General features: G+C 49.8%; 1 protein-coding gene and 1 long non-coding RNA gene across 2 annotated transcripts in view; one reads left to right on the plus strand and one right to left on the minus strand.

Annotated features, from left to right (window-relative positions):
- The window catches only part of LOC135978240 (class I histocompatibility antigen, F10 alpha chain-like), a 31,508-nt gene extending 10,576 nt beyond the window's left edge, over positions 1-20,932 (minus strand). Inside the window, exons 1-7 of the mRNA XM_065579244.1 lie at positions 20,873-20,932; positions 17,272-17,329; positions 16,876-17,139; positions 6,395-6,670; positions 4,495-4,770; positions 2,644-2,745; positions 2,217-2,249 (exon numbers count right to left, since the gene is read on the minus strand). Of these exons, the coding sequence (XP_065435316.1) occupies positions 2,217-2,249; positions 2,644-2,745; positions 4,495-4,770; positions 6,395-6,670; positions 16,876-17,139; positions 17,272-17,329; positions 20,873-20,932 (1,069 nt within the window). The remainder of the gene's footprint in view (positions 1-2,216; positions 2,250-2,643; positions 2,746-4,494; positions 4,771-6,394; positions 6,671-16,875; positions 17,140-17,271; positions 17,330-20,872) is intronic.
- Positions 9,484-12,646, plus strand: LOC135978241 (uncharacterized). The gene is made up of 2 exons (XR_010595677.1): positions 9,484-9,754; positions 11,509-12,646. It is a non-coding gene; the product is annotated as an uncharacterized LOC135978241 (long non-coding RNA).
- Positions 20,933-21,167: the final 235 nt, after the last annotated feature.

Below are 21,167 nucleotides of genomic sequence, written 5' to 3' on the forward strand. Positions count from 1 at the left end.
GGCGCTTTCAGGGAGGGAGGGCGGGAGTGAGGGTTGAATGACGACAGTTACTCAAAACCACCCTTGACACATTTTTTGCCCCAGCAGGCATTGGGGGCTCGACCCAGAATTCCAATGGGCAGCGGGGACTACAGGAACTGCGGGATAGCTGCCCACAGTGCACCGCTTCCAATGTCGACGCTTGCCCTGTTAGTGTGGACTCACAAAGTCGAATTACTGTCCTTAGTGTGGCTTTGACTTTGTAATATCGGTTCCACAAATTCGCTTTAAGTAAAATCAAACTACTCTCGTAGTGTAGACATACCCTCAGGGATCAGTTCTGGGTCTGGTTCTGTTCAATGGCTTCATCAAGGGTTTAGATAATGGCATAGAGAGTACACTTATTAAGATTGTGGCGATACTAAGCAGGAAGGGGTTGCAAATGCTTTGGAGGACAGGATTAAAATTCAAAATGATCTGAACAAACTGGATAAACAGTCTGAAGTAAATAGGATGAAATTCAATATGGACAAATGTAAATTACCCCACTTAGGAAGAAACCATCAATTGCACACATAAAAATTGGGAAATGACGCCTAGGAAGAAGTACCACAGAAAGGAATCTGGGGTCATAGTGGATCACAAGCTAAATATGAGTCAACCGTGTAACACGGTTGCAAAAAAAGGCAACATCATTCTGGGATGATTAGCCCGAGTGTTGTAAGCAAGACACAAGGAGTAATTCTTCCTCTCTACTCTGTGCTGATTAGGCCTGAACTGGAGCATTGTGCCCAGGAAGGATGTGGACACATTGGAGAAAATCCACGGGAGAGCAATACGAATGATTCAAGATCTAGAAAACATGACCTATGAGGAAAGATCGAAAGAATTGGGTTTGTTTAGTCACAGAAGAGAAGACAGAGAGGGGACATGATAACAGTTTGCAAGTACATAAAAGGTTGTTACAAGGAGGAGGGGAAAAATTGTATTCATCAACTTCTGAGGACAGGACAAGAAGCAATGGGCTTAAATTGCAACAAGGGAGGTTTAGGTTGGACATTAGGGAAAAAAATCTTGTCAGGATGGTTAAGCACTGGAATAAATTGCCTAGAGAGGTTGTGGAATCTCTCTCATTGGAGGTTTTAAGAACAGGTTCGTCAGGGATGGTCTATATCAGAGGTCTTAAAACATGCGGCCTGTGGGGTTAGTTCCTGCAGCCTGCAAAGCTCCCCGTGGCCCACTCCCCACCCCCTCCAGGCTGGGGGTGGGCAAACTATAGCCCCCGTGGCGCCGCAAGCCCTGCGCCGCTCCCTGAAGCGGCCGGCACCACGTCCCTGTGGCGGCGGGGAGTGGGGGTGGGGGCAGAGGGCTCTGTGCATTGCCCTCCCTTCCAGGCACCGCCCCTCCGCAGCGCCCATTGGCCGGGAACGGGGAACCGTGGCCAATGGGAGCTTCGGGGCAGGTATCTGGAGGAGCAGCAAGGCCAGTGCACGGAGCCCTGTGGCCCCTTCCCCAGGGGCCGCAGGCATGTGGTTCCGGCTGCTTCCCGGAGTGGCGCTGGGCCAGGGCAGGCAGGCAGGGAGCCTGTCCTGGCCCCGGAGCTGCTCTAGGTAAGTGGCGCTGGGCCGGAGCCCACACCCCAACCCTCCTGCACCCCAACTCCCTTCCCTGAGCCCCCTGCCGCACCCTGCACCCATCCTGCACCCCAACTCCCTGCCCTGAGCCCTGGCCACACCCCGCACCCCTCCTGCACCCCCTGGGAGCAGGGAGGGGGTGGAGTTAGGGTGGGGAATTCAAGGAAAGGGGTTGGAATGGGGGCAGGGAAGGGGTGGGAAAGGCAGGGAAGGGGCGGGGCCTAATAGAAGGGGCAGAGTTGGGGCAGGGCTGGGGGCAACAGGGGAGGGGTGTCAGTGATGTGGCCCTCGAGCCAATGCATTAGTCCTCATGTGGCCCTCGTGGCCATTTGAGTTTGAGATCCCTGGTCTAGATAATATCTAGTCCTGCCTTGAGTGCAGGGGACTGGACTAGATGTCCTCTCGAGGTCCCTTCCAGTTCTAGGATTCTATGGTACTAGAGCAATAGTTGGAGATTTCCCGAAAAGCCTCATTGTAGACAAGGTCTATGAGTGGGAGCGAGGATCTCCTGTCAGTGGCTCCAGGCTAAAATCCACAAGCAAATACTGATGGCTGTTCAGAGATGGTCACTTGAAAAGAGGCGATGGGTCTCTTGTCACTTACCCTGAGCTACAGCGTAGCCGTCTCCCGTCCTCCCTGCAGAGAGAAGGCAAATTTCAGTGAATGCAGCTCCCGAGATAGGAACCGACTCCGATCTGTGCCCACAGCTCAGAAACAGGGCCCCTGGCGCCAGTAATGGACTCAAGGTCCCAGGCGCTCACGATCGGCAGGAGAGAAAGACACGACACAGTTTCCAAAGATCTCAGTCCACTGGCTGCTGGGCTCGCTGGAAAACCAAGCCTCATATAAACTGTAACCCGCACCAAGGTTCTGGGTCTGGCCCTCCAGCAGCTCCCATCGGGGTCATTAGCTCAGTCCCGCAGTGGGACAGTCACACAGTACTGACACTGGCTCCTGTATTGCTGTTGGCCTTAGGTAGGTGTGCAGGGCCCGGCAAGTCCAGGAAATGCCCCCAACCCAGCCACTTTACCTGGGCATTGCTTTTTCCAGAAGAATACTCCGATTATAACACCAATCAGGACAGCTGCAGTGATAACTCCAGCCACAATGGGAATCAAACTATTATTTGGTTCTGAAATGGAATGGAGAGAATGAGCAATGGGGAAAAATCCCCCACTAAAACCCCCCTTTCATCCCAGTGCAGGGATCAGTCAGTCAGCTCCCCAGATAAGGGCTGAATCCTGCAACCATCCACCCCTTCCAATGCAGCCACCATGTACCTACCAGGCATTATACCCCACCACAGAAAGTCCTGGACACTAGACCCAGCCTCTACCACTTCAATTCATAATAAATATTTAGCACTTAAAATAGAAGACTTTTATAACATTAATCAATCTTCATAAACCTAATTATGGGAGAGAATGAATGTCAGTATCGTCCCTAAACAGGAAAGGGGGAGACTTGCTGAAGATCACACAGAGTCAGTGAAAGAGCCAGGAATAGACCCCAGGAATCCTGACTTCCAGCCCCTCCTCCCCTAACCCACCTGCCCCCACTCCCCTTCCAGGAGTCCTGGCTCCCAGCCCCTAACTCCCCCTTGACCACCCTGACTTTCATGACTAATGGAACACAGTCCCATTGTGTGATTCTGGTGACAAACTGGAAACTGACCTCAAAGCTCTGGATTTCCCTGCCATGAATATAGTTAGTTACAATGCGTGTTTTTTGAGGGGGCAGGAAGTGAAGAGGGGACGATAGAGATATTTTAATACTGTTCTTGGTTTATATGAACCTGTTAAACCCCAAGTTCTGTATACACTTTAAGTTTCATTAATCAGCTTCTCCTGTTGTCTGAAAGATCCACATAATAATACAGCAAAAAGAAAAATATTTCTAAGAGAATAAGGAAATGTGGTTTATGACACAAAAATTGGCAGGGACGTAGTAGCAGGATTATGATGTGAAACCTGTTGACTAGATTTCCAGTGCAGGCTGCCCTTTTAGAAATTGTTTGCACTTCCAAATGCTGCATTTTTCCACTTCCCAATTAACCAAGCAAAAAGATGGGTAATAAATTCTCTCTCGACTTCCTTGTGCTAGGGGCATAGGAGACTCTCCCCCGATGCAGGGTTCTAATCTGCCTCCTCGCTCCATTCCAAGGCCAGACCCTCTCTTCCAGCATCACTGCGCACAGAAACAAGCTGCTCCCAACATTAAATCTCTACCTCTGGCCACATGGGCCCATAGAGTCGTGTTTCTGAGAACCTGCTGAATCCTAGGACTAGAAGGGACCTCGAGAGCTTATCTAGTCCCGTCCCCTGCACTCATGGCAGGACCACGAGTGCATGAAGTTGAGAACGGGCTGGAAGCTGAAGCAAGACCAACTCTGTCTGGAAATAAGGGGCAGATTTGAGCTTCTCCTGGGATGTGATAAATTCTCCATCCCTTGGAGACTACATCTGGAATGGAAATCTCTTTCTGAAGGATCAGCGCTAGTTTGCCCACAGATGACCAGACTGTGATTCCCCCCTGCCCTGGACTAGGCAGGAGCTCAGATCAGATGATTAGAATGGTCCCTTCAGGCCTTAATGTCTCGTTGTTAATCTTCTCCCTTCAGAGACACTGTATTGCTGAGATGTATCCAACAGCCCCAGAGGCAGCAAACTGGAGAGCAAGACATGAGCCCCAGGCACTGTGGGTCCCAACTCTAGCACAAGAACTTGACTGCAGGGGGACAGAGCCAAAGAGGACAGGGCCTCACAGACCCTGAGAAAGTCCAGCTTCAGCCTATAAATCCAAATGAGAATTTTTCAGGGGTTGAGTTTAATGGATTCCCCCTCTCCCACTAGGAAAACAGGCAAACACACAAACTCCTTACCCCAGGAGACAGAGAGTGGCTCTAACAGGCTTTCATGCTCCACTTGACATGAATAATGGGCTTTGATCTTGGGATCAATCTCCATTGTCACCCAGGTCTGGTAGGTCCCATCCCCATTGGGTAGGATGCCTTCAGAGTAGGTCTCCTGCTGTCTGCTCTCCCCATTTTTCAGCCAGGTCATGGTGATGTCCCGGGGGTAGAATCCACTGACCTTACAGGAGAGGGTGGTGAGGCCATCACGAGATGACCTGTCGCTCACTCTAGCTGTTGGGCACACTGGGAAAAAGAAGAAACTCAAGTGAGGTGTTTTCAAGCTCTAATCCAGGCAGCATTTTCTAGAGCTTTGCAGCATGAAATTCTGAGACCCGAGCAGTGGGAGAGGATGAGAATCCATGAGACAGAATCCCTCTGATGAGAGAGAACCATCATGTTAGAGGATTTCTGTGCCGAATTCACAGTATCAGCAATGGTGAATCCTGAATCCAGGTCCCTGACCTGGCCTCTGCTCCAAACCACAGAGACACAAATACTTTGACAGGCTTCACTAAACTCCAGATACAGGTGTCAATCACACACTAGGTTTGTACCCATCTCCTCTCAGTCCCTGGATTTGAAAGAGAGGAGAATCTTGCCCTGGCCAGGGAACAAAAACTGGACTGAATAAACTGACCAATTAGAGATGGAAAGGGCCCATTAAACAAAAAGTGACACACAGTGCTAAATTGCCCCTCAAACGAGCTAATATGAATTGGCTAATTTCTTGTAGGTTGTTACCAAATCTATTTACCCCAGTATTATGGATTTCAAAAGGAATTATGCTAATGTTGAAAAATCAGTTTCCCAGCCCCCTGGCACTGAAATACACATTACAATGCTGTGTATGGATTTTTCTTGTTGGCATTTGTAAAGATGGCAAAGGACAAGATAATGTTCTGCTGAGGTTTGTGAGGGAAATAAGCAACTAGTATAATTGTTGCAAAAAACTGGGTAGAAATTTCAAGTAACCTTGAACAGCAAGTGCAAACTGTTTGGGAAGGGAGAGATCAGGGTGTGTAATGATGCTAACTAATCTGGGAAATGTGTGTATATGGTAACAGACAAGGTACATAAACGGGTAATAGTGAGTTAACATTTTGAAGCAGACTGTCCTCCTGAGTTGGAGTGTTAAAGCATTTAACCTCTTCCCTTCTATGTTTGTGATTAATCTTTAACTAAAAAGCTGGTAATAAATTTGAGTGTGATTATCTGGTGTCTTATTGATAAAAGAATCGAAAAGTAAAGTATGAAAGTGTTGCAGCAAAGGTAGGTCTTGAGGGGGAAAACTTTAAGGACAAGGGGACCCTTCTTCCAGGTTAGTATGGGGAGGGCAATTCCACATGTAGGGAATGGCATGGAAGGAAGCACATAAATGACTGTAGGAGAAGTTTGGCAACAAGGACAAAGCTACCATCATTGATGGAACACGGGCTGGGGGCAACACAAGAAATATGATGGTACAGACAGTGAATGGGGAAGAATTACATGGTGAATGAAGCTGGTGTCCATAGAAGTGGCACTTCCATAATTAAGCAGAGTGCTCTAACATGCACAAGTACAGATTGCCTTGATAACGGCTGTGTCACATCAGAGGAAGAGGTAGAATTTGTGATGTGAAGTTGCGCTCATTTGGTCAAGTGGCTCTGGAGATGCAGCTTCTCTACAGTGAACTGCTTTTAACATTTTCAATTTCTTATCTTTTTTTCCAGCAGAACTGATGGGGAAGGGGTTGTTTCCCCACCTATCCCTGGTGCAAGGTTCGCTGAATATCCCCCTACCCACCTGCTCCAGTTTGGAACTGGGGCTGGGGAATGGAGATGTAGCCAGTAGTGTCCCCCTAGGTGGGGCTTGTCCCTCACCTTACCTTTCCTCTGTAGAGTCTCCTTCCCGTACTCTAGAGCACTCCTTAGCCAGGAAATACAATTCCCCTCCACGTAGCGTTTCCACTGCTGGTTGTCATTTACTTCAGCCTCCCATCTCCTCTTGGTGATCTGAGCCCCAATATCTGCTGCTACCCAAGTCATGGTCTCCTTATCGAAGGTAAGAAAGTCTCGTCTGTCATATGAATCCTGGTAAAACCCCTGAATGCTGTTGTCTTCCCGGAGATCACAGCCGTATATCGTCTGGATGATGTGAAACCCTGAAACACAGCTGAGGGTCAGAAGCAGTCTCTCTCTGAAAATCTCACCAAGAGCCCACTGCAGGTAGCCCAGTGGTTCTTCTTCTTGCTACTGGGCCCTCCCTCCCCTGAGAAATGGGGTTCCCACTTATGCTGTTGGGTCCTACACCCTCCCAGCTCCTTTCAGGGGGGAACCCAAACCCACAGGGGGCACCCTCTCCATCTGTTGGGTCTTGTACACTAAAGAGCCCCCACTGCAGAGAGCTCACAACCTTCAAGGAATACCTCACTGCTGCTTGTTCTTGTATGTTCCCTGCAGGAGGAGCAGGGTGGCACAATCCCAAAGGGAGTACTCCGGATATTGCAGGGATCTATCCCCTCCAGCTCTCTTCTGCTCTCTGAGGATCCCCCCAGTTCTCGTAGTCAGGGTCAATCTGGAGAAGAGAGGGAGTTCAGGGTGTCTGTACCCAACTCTCTTCTGCTCTGGTTGTTAATTTTGCAGGGTCCTCAGGATCACTTGGTCCCCCACCTCCGTCATTGACAGTACCCCCATTCCCCTGTGAGGAGGAGGTACAGGTCTGTCCCCCACACTAACCTCTGCTCTGGTTTAATGACCTCACAGAATGCCCAGAGTCACTCTGTTTCCCTGCCCCATCTTCTCTGTGCCCCCAACTCAGTCTAGGAATGGCAAAGAACCAACTTCATATGCTTGGCCTCTTTTTCACATGGCCACTGTCTCAAGGTGATTCCCTGTGAAGATCAGGCCACTGACGGCCCTTAGTTCAGCTAGCCACCATTTTCCTACAGCCAGGCTAATCTTCACAACAACGGCCCCCATCTCGCACACAACCAAGAGCAGACTCAGTTAATGGAGCCACCCCTGGGCTGATAGGAGGCAGGGAGGGAGACTGGGGGGGAGGGAAGGGGGATGGGGACAGGAAGGAGAATTTAGGGGAGCGGGAGAGAGGCTGTGGTGAACAGAGAACAGTGTGGGGATCACGAGGAAGACTGAAACGTGGGGAAAGGATCAGACCCCTAGCTTGGCAAACTGGGTAGAATGTTGGGGCACAAAAATAACTCACACAGGGTCCCAAATATTTTCACCCCTCCCTCACCCTGCATTAGATACATCGAGGTAAATGCCAAGATTTTCAGCAATGACTAGTGATTTTGGGTGCCTAACTGAGACCCTTTAAAGGGGCCTGATCAGAAAGTGGGAGCACCCGGCCTCTGAACATCAGACACCCAAAAATCACTAATCACTTGTGGAAAACATTAAAAGTAACAACAGCTACAGAAAGGTTAGTAACCATTTTTTCTTCTTCAACTGTTTGCACAAGTCCCTTCCACGTTCGGGGACTCCCAAACAATACCGTAAGAGGTGGGCTCGGAGTTCATGGACACATGGATTACAATACTGCCCAACCAAAACCAGTGGCATCTCTCACTGAGTGGGTAATGGCGTAATTGGAAGAAAAAGTACGTATTGACGCCCAGGTCGCTGCTCTGCAAATGTCCTGGATCAGGCCTGGGCCATGAACGCCACTGAGGAAGCTTGTGCTCTCACAGAATGGGCCGCAAGGAAGGCAGGTGGTGGGACACCTGCCTGCCCGTAGCACATGTGAAATGCACAATGTAATCCACAATGAAATTCTCTGAGCCAAAAGGGGTAGGGTTTTCATCCTATCAGAGCGGTGTGGATTTATGGATCAGCTTAGGACACCTGCCTAACATCCAGAGGGTGGAGATGTCATTCCTCCCTATTCTTCTGCGGCTTGAGGAAGGGAATGGGCAGGAAAATACCCTGATTACTATGAAACTCCAAGATTACCTTTGGGAGGAACACGGGGTGGGGGCAACGTTGTACCTTGTCGCAGTAGCGTAGCCGGGTTGGGGGGGAGCAGGGGGAGCGGCCGCTCCCCCACTGAGCAGAAGCTGCGCCTTTTTTGTGCTCCGACGCCTTTTGCTCCTGCGCTGCTGCCGGAGTGGAGCATTTTTTTTTGCTCCCAGCGCCTTTTTTTCTCCCGACACTTTTTGCTCCCGGTGCCTTTTTTTAGCTCCGCTCCCCGTGCTCTTAACCTGGCTACGCCACTGCCTTGTCGTTAAAGAACACTGTATATGGAGGTTTTGACATAAGAGCTCTAATCTCCGAGCCCCTCCTGACTGAGGTAATTGCTACCAGAAAGGCGACCTTCTAGGAAAGGTCCAACAGAGGGCACAATGCTAGAGGCTCAAAGGGAGGCCCCGTGAGCTCTGACATGACCAGGTTTAAGTCTCTCAGGGGGATGTTGTCAAGGCTGATTCCCCACTCTGGCATTTCGAGTGCAGAAGGTGGGAGCCTGCAAGGACTCGAAAAATTAATACTGGCCACTCCAGCCTGGTAATGCTGCCACCACCCAAGTGAAAATCTGCCTTTTGCCAATCCAGAAGAACTCTCTTGGGAAGTTTTTCTGGGGCTCCTCGGCTTTTCCACCCCTTCTTCGGGAAAGCCAAGAAAGGAAACAAAAGAAAAGGAGAACCCAGCGGTTGTATTAGCTGATTAATATATGCACAACCTCTTTACCTCATAAGACACAGAAATCCAGTCATGTTCTTACAAAAAGGAAATTTTATTTAAAAAAAAAAGAAAAAACACCCTTGGAAAACTTAGGTTATTGCTAGATCTTAAAAGAGCAACTGCAAGGATTAATCACCAAGAGTAGCTTTCTTGGGATCCAGTTTAAAGGTTACAACAAAACAAAAGCACGTGGGGTTAGCACACAGGAATCCACAAGCCATAAAAAGAGATCAGCCTAATCGTGTCTACCTGAATATTTCTTGTTCTACTTCTGTCATAAATATAAAGGGACGGGGGAGAGGGTCTGATGCAGTGCTATAAAATCCTCTTACCAGTAAAGGGTTAAGAAATTCAGGTAGCCAGACTGACACCTGACCTGGCTGGCATCTGACCAATAAGGGGACAAGATACTTTCAAATCTTGGGATTGGGGAAGACTTTGTGTGTGGCTCTTTGTCTGAGTCAGAGTGATCTTGGGAGACAAGAAGTACCTGCAGAAAATCAATCTCCTCAACCAGTCATCTTCTCACCAAACCTCACTTTTCTAAAGTAAGTTTAGTCAGCATTGCGAGTAGGTTTCTGTTTGTTTTGCTTGGTGAGCTTTCCCTGTGTTAGAGGGGGGGGGGGGGGGGTTATTCCTGTTTTTTCTGTAACTTTAAGGTTTTGTCCAGAGGGGGAATCCCTCTGAGTTTGGAAATTGAGTACCCTGTAAAATAGTTACCATCCTGATTTTACAGAGATGATTTTACCTTCTTTGTTTTAATAAAATCCTTCTTTTAAGAACCTGACTGTTTTCTATGGTTTTAAAACCCCGGGAGTGGGTTTTTAGATCACTGTGTAACCAATTGGTTAGGAGATTATTCTCAAGCTTCCCAGGAAAGGGGGTGTACGGGCGTGAGAGGGTATTTTGGGGGGAAGGGGAACTTCAAGTGGTTCCTTTCCAGGATTCCTGTTTAAAACACTTGATGGTGGCAGTGAGAGAAGCATTTATCAGGGTGCAGGGAATTTTGTACCTTGGGGGTTTTAACCTAAGCTGGTAGAAAAAGCTTAGGAGCTCTTCATGCGGGTCCCCACGTCTTTACCCTAGAGTTTAGAGTGGGGAGGGAACCCTGACAACTTCCATATCGGTGGTTCCAAATGAGTAGTTTCTAGGTATGATCCTGATGATTTTTCATACCTGGCCCAGAGCTTTTTATGGCATAAGTACTGCCCTCTCCCTCTGCAGCAAAGAGAACAAAAGACCCACACACCCAGCACTTTTCCCCACTTTGAGAGGGTACAGCTTCCTTACTGGTTCCCCTGGTCAGGTGCCAACTCATTTTAAGCTTACTTCTTAACTCTTTACAGGGAAGGCAGTTAGGGTACCGCTGCTAAGGAGGATTCCATAGCTACTGAATGGTTGGGGTGCTACCCCACTCATTTATCACAGAGGGGTTCCCAGATTTGTGGGTACAGCCTTTCAAAGCCCTCGAGGAAGGGAATGGACATTTCATGTGAAAAACCTGACTGACCACCCAGCAGGGGTAGAATGCAGAGATCACTCCTAGGTGTACCTTAACGGATGAAATCGCTAGACCTGGCTGTTCCCAGACAGTTCTGGAGTATCTGCTTCATCTGAAAGATGACTCAGTGGGTGAGGAGGCAGGGGTGCCGGAACAGGGGGACCAAGGGGCCATGGCCCTGCCACTTTAGCAGCAGGTGAGAGCTGGGGGAGGGGAAGGGGAGGAGTGGGCAGAGCCTGAGAAGAAGTGAAGCGGGGGGGAGGGGAAGAGGTGGAGTCACAGTTTCAGCACCGGTAGCCCCCCACACTCATAGGGAGATTCTGGCACCCCGGTGAGAGGCCTTGCAGGGTAGACCAAATGGAGAAACGCTTCCACTTGGCAAGGTAAGTAGCTCTGGTAATTGGATTCCTACTGCCTAGCAAAACCTAGCAGACCTGCTCCGAACAGGCCAGTTCTGCAGGTTTAAACATGGACCCGTCAGGCAGATGGAGCATTTGGCCGCGATCTTGCGAGACCAGGTCCAGAAGGGGAGGGAGCGGCCTTGGAGTTGCTACTGACAGGTCTAGAAATAAGCCAAACTAGTGCTGATGTGGCCAGGTTGAGGCTATGAGAATAACCTTCGCTCTTGATCTTCAGCAAGATCTTGTGCACAAAAGGAATTGGGGGGAGAGGGGGAAGGGGAAAGGCGCAGAACAGGTGATTTCTCCAAGGGAGTAAGACGACATCTGTGAGTGAGCCCGGGTTGCAGTCACGCAGACAGCAGAACGGCTGAAATTTCCTGTTCTGTCTGGTCATGAACAGGTCTACGAGGGGAGTACCCACCACTGGAAAATGGTCCTTGCTATGTTGGGGCATAGGGACCATTCATGGTGAGAAGATCTGAGTTGCCAGCTTGTTCTGGGCTCCCGAAAGGGGAGAAGCTTTGAGGTGGATTGAGTGCTTTATGAAGAACTCCCACAAGCAAATGGCCTCCTGACACAGTGGGGAGAAGAGCGGGCTGCTCTCTGCCTGTTGATGTAAAACATGGCTGCCATATTGTCTGTAAGAACTTGCACCACCTTGCTTGCTATGGTGGGTAACAACATCTGACATGCTAGGCCAACCGCTCTGAGCTCTCTGACGTTTATCCATAGCAAGAGTTGCTGCCGGGACCACTGACCTTGTGTCGTGAGGTGCCAAAGATGGGCAGGCACTGTGAGCACCGAGTCCAAATGATGGCTGTTTGGCCGGTACACTGAGGCCAGCCAAGCCTGTAGGGGTCTGAGGTGCAACCTCGCATACCACACCTCGTATAGGCACGCGACCATGCGACCCAACAGCCTGAGTGGGCCTTGACCTGTGACAACACTAACTGGAAGTGGGCTCCTGGGAGGAAGGCCCTGGCCTGGGTAGAATTGAGCAACGCTCCGATAAACACTATCCTCTGAGCCGGGAGGAGTGTTGGCTTCTGCTCGTTTATCAGCAGGCCCAGTGCTCGAAAGGTTGTTTGGACGAGGTGGATGCTGGCTTTCACCTGGGATTGGACTGGTCATTGACCAGCCAGTCACTGAGGTACAGATACACATGCACCCCTCACCTTCTCAGGAAGGCTGCCACTATTACCAGCATTTCATAAAGACCCATTAGGCTGCTGACAGGCTGAACGGGAGGATGGTAAACTGGCAATGAGTCTGGTTCACAACGATCCCGAGAAACCTTCTGTGGCCTCGGAAAGTAGAGGTGTGGAAATAGGCATCTTTCAAATCGAGGGTGGCGTCCCAGTCCCCTACATCCAGGGAAGGAATGATGGAGACAATGCACAACTTCAGTCTTTGAGATGTTGCAGGTCTAGAATGGGTCAGAGACCCACTTTGGCACTCAGGATTAAGGATTGTGACGTTGCACTCCACATACTTTATGGAAATATGATTATGAATGTGAATATGATGTAACTGGAATATGCTTTATGCAAAACGTCTCTTGTATGATGTCATTAGAAAGCTTGTAATCTACTGAGTGTGTTCATCCTATTTGTTTTCATGTATTATTTCTATGTCTGGAATTGGGGAAATATGAAACTTGTATCACTGTTGTAGTCACACCAGGTGAGGGCCGTCAATGGGGCATTGGGAACTTGATGGCTCCCATTGATTAGGGCAATTGATGGTGAATGATTTATTTACCTGAAAGCCTTCCTGTGTACATGGGGGCCAACCAAGGAGGAATGGAGACTTGACCATGTCACCTGGTAGTGAAATCCATCTTAAATCTGGTACTTTTCCATTTAGCAAGAGAGGCAGGGACCCAGAAAGAGAAAAGATTCCCACCTTGTGCCAAGGTTATAAAAGGGGGTGCCAGTCATGAGAAAACCCCTGCTTATCAAATGAGATGTCTGCTGGATCTAACAAAGACTGTACCAGGGGAAAGGATTGGGCCCAGACTAGGAAAGAGTCCAGTCTGTGAAGTAAACTTATTGGAACATCTTTGAGGATGATATATTTCCTGTAATCAGTTTCTTAATGTATTAGGCTTAGACTTGAGTGTTTTGTTTCAATTTGCTCTGTTACTTACTTTGTTCTGTCTATTACTTGAAATCACTTAAATCCTATTTTCTATACTTAATAAAATCACTTTTGTTTATTAATAAACCCAGAGTAACTGATTAATACCTGGGGGAGCAAACAGTTGTGCATATCTCTCGATCAGTGTTATAGAGGGTGGACAATTTATGAATTTATCCTGTATAAGCTTTATACAGAGTAAAAGGGATTTATTTGGGGTTTGGGCTCCGAAAAAGGTTGAATACTGAGTGCTGGGAAAGTCCCTGTTAACTGAGAAGCCCCTGGGCTAAGTGAATCTGTTTCTGTGGCCCAACCTCTGTGTCTGTGCTGGAGGTGACTGGTGTGTCTAACTCAGCAAGACGGGAGTGGAGGGAAACCTGTTCGGGTAGGAGGGTTGTTCTCAGTGGTATCCCAGGACATGGAGTGACAGTCTCAAGGGGAGTCTCTGTGACCAAACCCGTCACAACTTCAGCCTGGCCTCCCTGTCCTTTTTCAGATGTGGACTGAACTGGTGGAAGAGCTGACAGCGATCCGCAATAGGTCTCATCCAAGCACTTTAGACAGCTGGAGTGCAGGTCGCTCAAAGGCATGGGCTTGCCACAGGAGGCACCGGGTCTGAAGCCCGGAGACCGAGACATGCCCAGTTTCAGGAGCAGAAGAAACTCTGCTAGAAGAGTCCAACTAACTATTTATATCAGTGGTGTCCAATATGTTCGCCACTAGCCACAGGTGGCTAATAGGCTATTGAATTGTGGCTAATGCATGTGGCTTTTTTGTAATGTGGCTAATAAGAAAAATTCAAAACCACAAGTGTGGCTAGCATCGAATTTCTATTGGACACTGCTGATTTATACCAATCAACTAAAGTCAAAAAGTGAGAAAACAACTGAGGTGAAAAGGGATGGAGTAACGAGAGAACCACTGAGAATCTGAAGAGATGCAGGGCGGCTGGTCACAGACACGCAGAGATCCCAAGCCAGGTGCCCGAGAGGAGTGGGGTGGGTCAGCCCTCCCCACCCACCCCTCTTCTCCTCCATGCTGCACTCCACAGGGATAAGCAGGGTGGGGCATGTGACGAACTGGGACTGTTCTTAATGTGGTCTGTGAATGCTGACAGGGGAGTGTGGCTAGGATAGTCTGCAATGGGGGGATGGGACACTGACCAAGGGAGAATACCTGAGCATGTAACATGAGAACCCAGGAAGGGGTTAGAGGCCAGGTGAGACCTTTGCCTGGGAAACTGAACAAAGGCTGTGGGAGGGGTCGCTGAAGGAGAGTCTTGGAAGCTGGCTGGTGAGGTGGCTGGGAAGCAGAGAGGGCTCTGACCTCCCAAGGGGGCTGGGGTGCCAGAGGACCCCAAGATGGACCTAACTGAGGGGTATCCTGTGGTCTGTGCCTGCAAGACCTGTCTTGGACTGTGTCCCTGTCATCTAAATAAACCTTCTGCTTTACTGGCTGACTAAGAGTCATGATGAATCGCAGGAAGCCGGGGGTGCAGGGCCCTGAGTTCCCCCACACTCCGTGACAGGGCACCGATGAGGTCTCAGAGGGACCAGACCCCGAATTCCCCCATGTGCGTGTTGGGGGCAGACACAGCTAGAGAGAACACTTGGTGGTCAAGATGCAGGACTCAGGACAGTCTCTGGCGATCTGGCAGCCCCAGGATGGGGGGGAGGAAGAGGGGTAAATGGGGGGAGGAGGGCAGGAGGGACAGTGGTTTGGGGAGGGGGCAGTGGGAACAGAACAGCAGCTCCCCAGCGCAGGCAAGCGGAGCCCCTCTCTCAGCACTGGGGAGGCTGGTGTCCGTGTGAACAGGTCAGGCTGGACAGGCTCAGCAGCAGGGGACCAATGGGTGAGATAAGTCAGGAGAGGGTTAAACTAGCTACAGAGGGGGCGGGCTGGGGGGCAGACACTTGGCAACCCTCCACGCTGTCGCTTAGTCCTGGGGCAGGGCCACCAGAAACCCAGGTGTCCAGGGCAGGACAGGAATTAGTTCTCATTGCTGCTGTCAGTGCTGGGAGCCAGGAGGGATTGGAGGTGCTACAACAAGGGGCTGGGGACACTCCTGGGTGAGCACCAATGTGACAGGCCAGTACCACTGACACGGGGAAAACAGGGATTGTCACTCGCGAGTCCCCTCTCAGGAAGGGAGGAGCAATTACGTCAGAGAGACCGTCACCTGCCAGGGACAGTTCAGCAGCGCCAGGCACTGAACGCTTATGGATCATTCCCGTGCTAAGTGAGACAGCACAATCGGGGGCCTGGCCAGGTGACTACAGCCCCCCACATCAGGGACTGAGCAGGAAGAACGGCTCTGTACACGTCTATTGATAGTGCGCAGGGGAACCTGCCTGACCCCGGGGGCTCCGTGCTGGGTTTGTGGTGCCAGGAGTAAGGCAGCCCGGGAGTCTCTGCACGTTGCAAAAAGAACAGGAGTACTTGTGGCACCTTAGAGACTAACATATTTAGCTGTAGTCCACGAAAGTTTATGCTCTAATAAATTTGTTAGTCTCTAAGGTGCCACAAGTACTCCTGTTCTTTTTGCGGATACAGACTAACACGGCTGCTACTCTGAAATCTGCACGTTGCAGGGGCTGATTCTCTCACTAACTCTCCAGCCCAAGTTGATGACACTCTGCGGAGTCTGACCTGAGATAAACTCACTCTGGAAATAAGACAAAGTGAACAATGAAGGAGGCTCACTGGTGAGCAGCTTCTCCCCAGGGCTGGGGTGAATGCACCACTGCCTGCTCTTGTGACTTTACTGTGCGTTTCATGATAGTGGGTGGTTTTAATAAATCCCCAGTTCCTGAACTCATGGGATTAGGGGAAAGTCTCAGCTCTCTTTTCTTACAGCAGTAACTTCTAGTCCTTCTAGCAGCAGGGAAAACCCCAGAAATGTGTCCCCTAATGGCTCAAACCAGAGGGCAAATAAAAATAAGCTCCAGTATTATTCCCAAAATACTTACAACGCTTAAGCCAAACTCAGGATTTTGGGGGTCTGACTCGTGATGTCTGAACACTTGGGGCTGTCGATATTGGGGCTCCCCATCACTCGATATCTGGGAATTGAGACAAGACGTCTCAGAACCCTGTTCTAGCTTTAGGGTCTGACAGAGTCACTGTTGTAGCCAGGAGGAACAAACCCCCCTGTCCAGAAATCGCTGGGTGCGATTCTCTGGCCTGCGTCACCAGGAGGTCGGACTAGCCGGGTCTGCTGGGAACTTCTGGCTTTTGCACCTCTGCCACTCTGTCTGGGAAATATATGTCTGGGAAATGGCGGGGGTGGGAGGGGGCCCCCCCGAAGGGCAGCAGAGGCAGCTGCAAGTGGGACTGGTAGCAGAAGTCTGGGCTGTTTGGGGAGGGGACAATCTGAGAGTCCCACTTTGGAGGGTGTCAAAAAATCTCTTTCGCATGGACCCTCCATCCTGCAGCCCCTCCCCCCATCCCATATCCCTTTGTCCCCCACATTCACACTGACTCCAGCGAGAAAATGCGCCTTCGGACTCTGTCCCCTCCCCCCATCCCCAACACACATCCCGGTGTCCCTTCACCCTGTTTACAACCACACTCCCAACCCCCACCCCATTTCCCTGCATCCCTAGGTCGTGTTGTGTCCTTCACTCACCCTCGGTCCGGTTGTAGAGCTGACTCAGGGTGTTCAGACTCGCATTGTACCATTTCTGGAAGCGCTGTCCCCACCAGGTCACCTCGTCCCAGAACTCCGAACCCTCGTTCTGCGCCATCCACAGTGTGTAGGGCTCCGCCCTCTTCGTCCCACTGGTGTAGACATAGGTGAGCTGATCGTCCACATACACAACACGGCTGTACCAGGGCAGCCCCGGGGCAGGCTCCGACACCACAGTGTCCAAAATGCGCCTGGAGTGCAGGCCTGAGGGGGGAGATTGGGGGAGGGGAGAGTCAGACCGAACCAGACCCTGCCAGGAGCCCCTGGCAATATGCGAGAGGCAGCGCCATCCCTCAGGAGGGCTCCTGTGGGAGGGAGATCTGGGGAAGGGCTCACAGAATGGCCTGACCGGGGAGAAAGAGACGGTGGGGTAGAAGGAGAAAGGGAGGCAGGGCTGGAGGGGGAGTGAGGAGAGGAAGGGGTAGGGAGGTACAGGGGGGCTGGAGCATGTGAGGAGTACGGGAGCATATGGGGACCGTGTACTGGGGGTACAGGGGAGTGTGAGGCAGGAGAGGGGGCCCAGGAGGAGGGGCAGGGCTGGAGTGCAGTGTGGGGAAAAGGAAGGGGGTGTTATGGGAGAGGGTGGGGCAGGAGGACTGGGGGAGGGGAGATGCAGGAGCTGAAGCTGGGGAAGGCAAGGTGGGCAGGGGAATGTGTCCAAGCTACAGGTGGGAGCCAGGACACCGGCTGTGCACAGAATTTACTGTAATTTATTCAGAACATAAGATCGGCCAGACTGGGTCAGACCAAAGGCGCATCTAGCCCAGTCTCCTGTCTTCTGACAGTGGCCAATGCCTGGTGCCCCAGAGGGAATGAACAGAACAGGGAATCATCAAGTGATCCATCCCCTGTCGCCCGTTCCCAGATTCTGGCAAACAGAGGCTAGGGACAGCATCCCTGCCCATCCTGACCAATAGCCATTGGTGGACCTATCCTCCATAAACTTAGCTAGATCTTTTTTGAATCGTGTTATAGTCTTGACCTTCACAACGTCCTCTGGAAAGGAGTTCCACTGGTTGACTGTGTTGTGTGAAGAAATACTTCCTTTTGTTTGTTTTAGACCTGCTGCCTATTAATTTATTTGGGTGACCCCTAGTTCTTGTGTTATGTGAAGGGGTAAATAACACTTCGGTATTCACTTTCTCCATACCAGTCTTGATTAAGACTATGATTTTGTCATGGATATTTGCAGTATAAGACCTGGACAGGTCCTGGGCAACGAAGAAAAGCTCACGGAAGCCCGTGACCCATCCGTGACTTTTACTAAAAATATTCATGGCAAAATGGGGAGCTCAGCTGCGTGACCCACACACCACCCACGCGCTAGGCAACTGCAGCCCACTCAGAGCTCCGGGTCCCCCTGCCACCCACAGCAACTGGGAGCGGTTGGTTCCCCCACAACCCACGGAGGCCGCCCCACCGCTCCCGGCTGCTACAGGTGGCAGGGGGACCGCACAGCTTCCGGCCGCCGTGTTCTGAAGTCATGGAGTTTGCTGGAAGTCTCAGATCCCATGACTTCCGCAACCTCTGTGGAAAAATAGACTTTCATTATATCCCCCCAGTCATCTCTTTTCCAAGCTGAAAAGTTCCAGTCTTATTAATCTCTCCTCATGTAGCAGCCATTCCATACCCCTAATCATTTTTGTTCCCCTTTTCTGTACTTTTTCCAATATTTCTTTTTTCTGATGGAATGACTATATCTGCATGCAATAGTCAAGATGTGGGCATACCATGGATTTATATAGAGGCAATATATTTTCTGTCTTACTATCAGTCACTTTCCTAATGATTCTCAACATTCTGTTAGCTTGTTTGATTGCCACTGCGCATTGAAAAAACGAGGAGTCCTGTGGTACCTTAAAGACTAAGCTTTCGTGTATGCATCTGACAAAGTGGGTTCCAGCCCACGAAAACTTATGCCCAAATAAATTTGTTAGTCTTTAAGGTGCCATGGGACTCCCCTTTGTTTTTGCAGAAACAAACTAACATGGCTATCCCTCTGAAACTCCACATTGAATGCATGTTTTCAGAGAACTATCCACAATGACTCCAAGATCTCTCGAGTGGTAACAGCTAATTTAGATCCCACCACTTTATATGTATAAACTGGGATTATGTTTTCAACTGTGCATTACTTTGCATTTATCGACACGGAATTTCACTTACCATTTTATTGCCCAGTCACCCAGTTTTGTAAGATCATAGAAGATTAGGGTTTGAGGAGACCTGGGATGTCATCTAGTCCAATGCCCTGCTCAAAGAAGGACCAACACCAACTAAATCATCCCAGCCAGGGATTTGTCAAGAAGGGCCTTAAAAACCTTCTAATGATGGAGATTCCACCAGCTCCCCAGGTAACCCATTCCAGTGCTTTACCACCCTACTAGTGAAAAAGTTTTTCCTAATATCCAAACGAGACCTCCCCCACTGCAACTTGGGACCATTACTCCTTGTTTGGTCATCTGCTACCACTGAGAACAGTCTAGATCCATCCTCTTTGGAACCCCCTTTCAGGTAGTTGAAAGCAGCTATCAAATCCCCCCCATTCTTCTCTTCTGCAGACTAAATAAGCCCAGTTCCCTTTGCCTCTCCTCATAAGTCATGTACTCCAGCCCCCTTATCATTTTTGTTGGCCTCCGTTGGACTCTGTCCAATTTTTCCACATTCTTCTTGTAATGTGGGGCCCCAAAATGGACACAGTACTCCAGATGAGGCCTCACCAATGCCGAATAGAGGGGAATGATCATGTCCCACGATCTGCTGGCAATGCTCCTACTTATACAACCCAAAAGGATGTTGCCAAAAAAAGCTAACAAGGGCACACTGTTGACTCATATCCAGTTTCTCATCCGCTGTAACCCCTAGGTCCTTTTCCCAGAACTGCTGCGTAGGAAATCGGTCCCTAGTCTGTAGCAGTGCATGGGATTCTTCCGTCCTAAGTGCAGGACTCTGCACTTGTCTTTGCTGAACCTCATCAGATTTCCTTTGGCCCAATCCTCTAATTTGTCAAGGTCCCTCTGTTTCCTATTCCTACCTCCAGCGTATCTACCACTCCTCCCAGTTTAGTGTCATCTGCAAACTTGCTGAGGGTGCAATCCATGCCATCCTCCAGATCATTAATGAAGATGTTGAACAAAACCAGCCCCAGGACCGACCCTTGGGGCACTCCGCTTGATACTGGCCGCTAACTAGACATGGAGCCATTGATCACTGTTGAGCCCGATGATCTAGCCAGCTTTCTATCCACCTTACAGTCCATTCATCCAGCCCATTCTTCTTTAACTTGCTGGCAAGAATACTGTGGGAGACTGTATGAAAAGCTTTGCTAAAGTCAAAGAATAACATGTCCACTGCTTTCCCCTCATCCACAGAGCCAGTTAACTCATCATAGAAGGCAATTAGGTTAGTCAGGCATGACTTGCCCTTGGCGAATCCATGCTACTGTTCCTGATCACTTTCCTCTCCTCCAAGTGCTTCAGAATTGACTCCTTGAGGGACCTGCTCCATGATTTTTCCAGGGACTGAGGTGAGGCTGATTGGCCTGTAGTTCCCCGGATCTTCCTTCTTCCCTTTTTTAAAGATGGGCACTACATTAGCTTTTTTCCAATCATCCGGGACCTCCCCGATTGCCATGATTTTTCAAAGATCATGGCAAATGGCTCTGCAATCACATCAGCCAACTCATTTAACATCCTCGGATGCGGTGCATCCGGCCCCATGGACTTGTGCTTGTCCAGCTTTTATAAATAGTCCTGAACCACTTCTTTCTCCACAGAGGGCTGATCACCTCCTCCCCATACCGTGCTGCCTGGTGCAGTAGTCTGGGAGCTGACCTTGTTCGTGAAAACAGAGGCAAAAAAAGCATTGAGTACATTAGCTTTTTCCACATCCTCTGTCACTAGGTTGCCTCCCCATTCAGTAAGGGGCCCACACTTACCTTGACCTTCTTCTTGTTGCTAACGTAGCTGTAAAAAACCCTTCTTGTTACTCTTAACATCTCCGCTATGTGCAACTCCAAGTGTTATTTGGCCTTCCTGATTTCACTCCTGCATGCCTGAGCAATATTTTTATACTCCTCCCTGGTCATTTGTCCAATCTTCCACTTCTTGTAAGCTTCTTTTTTGTGTTTAAGATCAGCAAGGATTTCACTGTTAAGCCAAGTTGGTCGCCTGCCATATTTGCTATTCTTTCTGCACATCGGGATGGTTTGCTCCTGCAACCTCAATAAGGAT

Source organism: Chrysemys picta, unplaced genomic scaffold (genome assembly GCF_011386835.1).
Source record: "Chrysemys picta bellii isolate R12L10 unplaced genomic scaffold, ASM1138683v2 scaf178, whole genome shotgun sequence".
Taxonomy (NCBI): domain Eukaryota; kingdom Metazoa; phylum Chordata; order Testudines; family Emydidae; genus Chrysemys; species Chrysemys picta.